This window comes from Gymnodraco acuticeps, unplaced genomic scaffold (genome assembly GCF_902827175.1).
Source record: "Gymnodraco acuticeps unplaced genomic scaffold, fGymAcu1.1, whole genome shotgun sequence".
Taxonomy (NCBI): domain Eukaryota; kingdom Metazoa; phylum Chordata; class Actinopteri; order Perciformes; family Bathydraconidae; genus Gymnodraco; species Gymnodraco acuticeps.
In genome coordinates this window covers 7,836,799-7,842,594 of record NW_022990590.1, presented here as the reverse complement: position 1 = coordinate 7,842,594, position 5,796 = coordinate 7,836,799, and the positions used below count along the sequence as shown (strand labels likewise).

The 5,796-nt window shown below is 37.8% G+C and overlaps 1 protein-coding gene across 1 annotated transcript; it reads left to right on the top strand.

Moving 5' to 3' along the window:
- The first annotated feature begins 2,463 nt into the window (after nucleotides 1-2,463).
- il17a/f3 (interleukin 17a/f3) lies at nucleotides 2,464-5,556 on the top strand. The gene is made up of 4 exons (XM_034228563.1): nucleotides 2,464-2,472; nucleotides 3,547-3,737; nucleotides 4,331-4,474; nucleotides 5,325-5,556. The coding sequence occupies exons 1-4, from the start codon at nucleotides 2,464-2,466 to the stop codon at nucleotides 5,455-5,457; spliced, it is 477 nt and encodes a 158-aa protein (XP_034084454.1). The 3' UTR covers nucleotides 5,458-5,556.
- The last annotated feature ends 240 nt before the right edge of the window (nucleotides 5,557-5,796 follow it).

The window sequence follows — 5,796 nt, the reverse complement described above, 5'->3', positions numbered from 1 at the left end:
TAAGTTATCTTTTGGCCACTTGTACCCTAACCCTCAACAGCAGAGTGGCTGTAATAGTAGAAGTGTCTGTATTGAAGCCAATGGAAACACTTTAGAAGTTTGCTTAGTGGTCATTTATGTATTTGTCTTTTCTGAAAGCAACCGATCAACATTTAAGGAAAATGTGCTTTCCTGTATCAGTGGGAAGATAGATGGCACTTTCATCTGTGTCTGTTAAACAAAAGGCTACAGCAAGCAGCTGGTTAGTAGTCAACAGACTGAAAGGCCAGCCTGGATCAACAACTTCTTATTGATATAATATCATCATTTATTTGTTGATTATATTTTGTATTATTCATCTGAATTTTGAAAGACATTTTCTTTTTAAATGTAGAGGAATACAAAGCAAAAATATTTGCCTTTGAATTGCAGTGAGGTAGAAGTATAAAGTAGTACACAACCATGTGTAACAAATGACTCATATACAAACCTTTATCATGTTAGCATCTGTAAGAGACTGCCCTCCAACGATTTCGCTCTCATATTATAAATTCATCCCGGAATCGTTCTCTAACTTGATATTCTGTGTCTTGTGCTCTTTGGTTCCTCTCTCTCTTTTTATCTGTTTCAATAGGCAACGTTATCATTTTGTCTTATTTGTTCACACCGGAATAAGTCGCTGGGGGAGGATTAGGCAAATGAAGCCGCTGACGTCACTTCTTCTTCTTCTGCTTTGGGTTTACTGGCAGGCCGCAAAGAACTTCACAGCGTATACTGCCGCCCAAAGTCCCCGGAGTTGGGGACTGGCTTCAGTAGAAGCTGCTGGGAGTCCCAGCAGCTTCTACTGAAGCCTTCCGAGTAAATCGCCAGAACGCCGACACCTCCTCATCTCCACCACTCCCATGTTTTCTTTTGTGTTGCCATAAGTTAGTCATGATAGATAATGCGAGGATAATAAAATGGCGGCTTCACAATTTTTTTTGGGAGTTTTACGGGCCGTGGTTTGCAATCCACCCAGCCAATCAGACATAGGAACCTTTTTCTCCCACGAAAGTACCTGCTCTCTAGCAGGGACGGAAAAGGGGGTAAAAAAGGTTCTCATGAACTAATTTTTGTTCCGGCTCTTTTTGGTGTGAACGCAACATTTCAGAACTATATCGGAACTAAAGTGGGAAAAGTACTGCGGTGTGAACGCGCCTAATGATATTTTATGTTTTTTAAAGCGCTTTGACTTTATACTAAACTAAAACATTTAAAATCTCCTTCTTTCTGAATTAAATGTGCCCCTCTCATTCAATTATTGCCCCCCCCCAGTCAAATTAGTCTCGAACCGCCACTGCTTACAATGACGAAACAGACTCTGACAGTGACAGCTGGCCCAAGTTGGTGAATGTTTTCTAAACATTGTGCATACAAAGTTATTGAAGATGTTTCTTCCTTTAGATGTTTTGGCACATTTTTATTTGCATTGTTTTTTAAACTCCAGCCCGTTTCTGACAATGGAAATGTTTTGAGCCGTTGTAACCTTTTGCACCTTTTGGCCACAATACATTTGACCAGGAAACCCATTCTCACTGTATAAAAGATTATTACAAGCTTCAATAATAGATGCTCATCACAGGCCCACCACCAAAATAGAGAAAGGCACAGGTGGATTTTGCAGAGTTTGAGGTGTGCTTGTGAAACCTGCCCTTCCTTCAGTGTACATCCAGAGCAGCCACGCTCCAGTTAGCTGGCATGCAGAGAGGAGATGTTATCACACGTTAGTAATTCTGCTTACCAGAATTCTCACCAGCATTTACTTGACCTACATTGTTTACGATTCGTTAATGTGTAGGAGTGTTACTAGCCATTTATTTTATACGACTGGGAAAAATAAATCACAGTTGAGGCTGTTAAAAAGAGTTTCTTAAAGGTATACTGTCAACCTTGCAGGCCTCAGAGCTGAGATGTTTTTAACAAGACAAATACGTTTTTACTTCATCTCGTTTTTGTTGATAAAATGCCCTCTTCATTTTTTTTTTCTAAAGATTCAAAGATAATTCTCTGTTTTTGCTTTTAAAACACATTTTAGACCTTAAAAGTGATAAGTAATCTGTTTTCAGCCACAACAAAAAGGTCCAAAGTTGAACATTTTCACACCCTTTTGCGAGATCAGACACATGAAAGTGTAACCTAGCTCACACTTGAACATTTCACACAGCTTTTCCTATGTGCTGTGCATTTATGAGAACAAAAAGGTAACCGATCAGCAGAAGTTTTTCCATTTGTTGTTAGGGAATTATAAAAATGCATATAAAGTGATGGAGATGTAAATGGGTATGAAATTCAGATAGCATCTTATCTGTAGATTACAATCAGGGACAGTCATAGTGGAAATGCACCGCAGCACACGCCAGCGCAGCCTGCCTGCATATAAACAGAGGATGGAGACGCAAGGAGAGAGAGGAGTGCTCAGTTACTCCGCATCGAGACGACTCAATCATGCTGCTGGTGAGTGCTTTAATTCTACCGACGATCATGAGATTACTTTAAGGTTTATATACTACAAAAATCGAATGAATCTTTCATAAAATATGCTCACATTTTATGAAAAATTCATGTTTAATTTTACTTTGAATTACGAAGTCTTCCTCATGTTGAGAACATGTCTTTGAGGTCAATTCAATTGTATGCAAGATTTCACTTTCAGACAATATAAATAAATGAATGAAGTAATAAAATAAAAATATGAATAGATACAGTATATCACAATATATGTACATTAAGTCAATTACTATGTTAGAAAGTCTGCTCACCAGAGTGCTCACCATTTCCTTGACATACGTACCTTGTGTATACTGTGTTAGTGTCTAGGTGTAGTTACCATTCTTTGTTTTATATGACTAGGAAATATAAATCAAAATGGAGGCGGGATACTGTCAATAGGTCAGGCCTTAGATCCCAGATGTTTTTATAGGACATCGAAAATTAGTTTTTATTTAATGTGATTTTCTTTGATAAAATCCCCTCTGAATATTTAAGTCGAAGAGTACATACTTTTTTCCGCTTTTGCTAAAAAATATATTTTATGCCTTAAAAGTAAGAAGTAACAAACTGTTCACAGCCACATCATGTCCATAGGTGAACATTTTGACACCTTGACAGGTTTTCTTATGGTTTTCTGAAATGTTTAAATACGCAAATCTAGGGTGGCTGACGGGGGCCAATGAGTTACAACGGCCCAAAACACTTTGGGGAATTTAGGAGAAATCTAGAGACATTATTTCAAATTACACATTTCATTACAGGTTAATAAAATAGACACTTAATTGTGTCTTTTGGTTGTTTCTCTCTGGCCTGCAGTTACGTATGAGAGCAAATGAGCCCAAACTCTCATAAAGTTTTTTGATAGTTTCTGGTAATGAATTTAATTGATTTTAAAAGGAAATCCAGCGTAACAATAACACAGAGAAGGAAACGGGGCTAATGAAACATTTATATTAGACAACCTCAGGTTTTCTCTTTTCTCCACCCTCCTCTGGATTTATCTTCAGCTGTGTGTTTATCTCGCCTCCTCGTGTTCAGGTGTTGAGAGCTGTGCTGCTGCTGAGCCTGGCCTCGTTGTTGCACGCTGCCAGGAGAGACCAGGCGGTGAGCTTGAGTTTGGGGAATGGATCCAGACTGAGGCTGGTGATGGATCCCTCAGTGCAGAGTCAGCGCATCAGCACCTCCGACTCCTCCATCGCCAACATGTCTCTGTCACCGTGGACGTACAGGTGAGGAGACGTCGCCCAAATATAAGGGCCCTTAATGACATTTTTCTTGTTGCCGAAAACCAGCAGTGCTTACACCTTCAGTTGTCATTTATGCACTTTGAAGGCGAGACACCACAGGAAAAAACATTTCACAGACTGGTGAATTTTAGGATTCAAATATATTTTTTATTTGCACTATAACTTTTTGCTATATACAAAAACTTGCCATGCATTGCCTTAGGATTTTATTTGACTAACTCTGAATATTACTGTCAGTTGATTTATCCTAAATTCACCAAAACGTAACATTAGACAACGCCTCATTTGCATGTGAACATAATGTTTCAAAAAACTCAATAAGAAAATAATAATTATCTTCATGGGGAAGTTTCTATTTTACACAATTAAAATGTAGAGCCTTTCATATTTTTGGAAATTAACAAGACATTTCTTTAAAGGATGTTTTCTCAGAATATTTTTTTCATATCCTAAATGTTTTTCCAAATTTAAATCAATTATCCTTGGAAATGTAATAGTATTTTATGTATATGTGTTTTTATTGTACCATATTCAAAAGAAGCCTTGAAGATAATATGTATTTCCTTCCCCTGCAGAGACTCCTGTGTGCCCTCCCGGTGGCCTCAGAGGATCTCTCACGCTCAGTGCCTGACCTCTGGCTGTCTGAGCCTGGAGGGGGGGGGTGAGGACGCAGCTCTGGAGGCCAGACCCATCTACTACCAGGTCCTCGTCCTCCACAAGTGAGCCCCTGTCTTTGTTTTGGCCTCCGTTTTTGTTTCTAATGCAAAGTTACAGAGCTGCAACTGTTCTTGTGTTTAGGGAATGCAGTACGTTCATTGCGTTGGACGCGTGGTCTGACACAAAATGAAAATAACTGCTGGGCATTCAATTAAAGGCAGATTTCCCATATAAAATATGTTTTTTATTACTGGAATTTTTATGTACATATTACCTCATTTTTATCTTAAGAGCAATTTTCACTTCCAGCCGTTCTTGTTTCAGATGATTTATTTGCTTTCAATCTGAATTGCTTTATTTTTTCTAAAGGTTTTTTTTTTCTTGTATTGATTTTAACTTTACATTACCCTTTCCATTCTTATCTTGTGTGGCAAGGATTTTTTTCTTTTTTTTACTTACATTTGAATGTATTTTAAAGTTTAAATGGGAGTTGAAAATGTAGTGTTTTACAGAGAAGTGGGATTTACACAATCAGGAACAGGAGTTTATTTCTTTCTGGCATTTATTACTCATGTAATTGTACATTATGGGATGCTCATCTGTTCATCAGTTGGGAACAATTATTTTGTATTGTGGCTCGAAGTAGACATTTTGTATTTAAATTGATATAGTGTTCATTAGTCAATGTCAAACACAGAGACTAAACACATAAAGGATTGTCATTTTGAACAGATGTTGCATTCATCGGATTTTACTGAATGGGAACATATTTTTAAAATGTATTAAATTGACTTTTGCTTGTTTCTTTCTTTCCCTTTCTGCAATACAGTCATATTAATGATTCAATTTAATATCTCATAATGACATCATCTGTATATTTTCACTTTTTATTATTTCCCCATCCCATTCCAGAATCCTAAGGCAAGTGCACAACCACAAAGCAGGAGGGAGGAAGAGGAGGCAGTTTGACTTCAGGCTGGAGACGGAGGTGATCACGGTGGGCTGCACCTGTGTGAGGCCCAGCGTCGTACCGCAGCAGCCATAACAGGACCCTTTGGAATCCTTTAAATAGATGTGTGAAGTTTACAAAGACAACACAATTATGACTCTTCCACTTTCTAGTGTGAGCAAGCCTTTTAATTTAAGCCAGTGATTATAAACCGATGATTTGTGAATTGCAAAGAGTGTGTTTCTGTGCCCCCTAGTGGTGAGGAAATGCTTAATGCAGCTTTCATTTGACATTTACTGTATGTCATTTTCTTATAAAAGGGGTAGTTGTGAAATATATATCGTATGCTATATTAGTTTTTGGGGGTTTGGTCATTTAAATATTTGTTCTCTTTTCTCTTATATTGTTTTGTAATAACCCTGTTTTTGTTTAATT

Coding starts and splice junctions, on each gene's coding strand:
- il17a/f3 (XM_034228563.1), top strand. Junction 3,738..4,330: donor CTGTCACCGTGGACGTACAG/GTGAGGAGACGT, acceptor CTTCCCCTGCAG/AGACTCCTGTGTGCCCTCCC. Junction 4,475..5,324: donor CAGGTCCTCGTCCTCCACAA/GTGAGCCCCTGT, acceptor ATCCCATTCCAG/AATCCTAAGGCAAGTGCACA.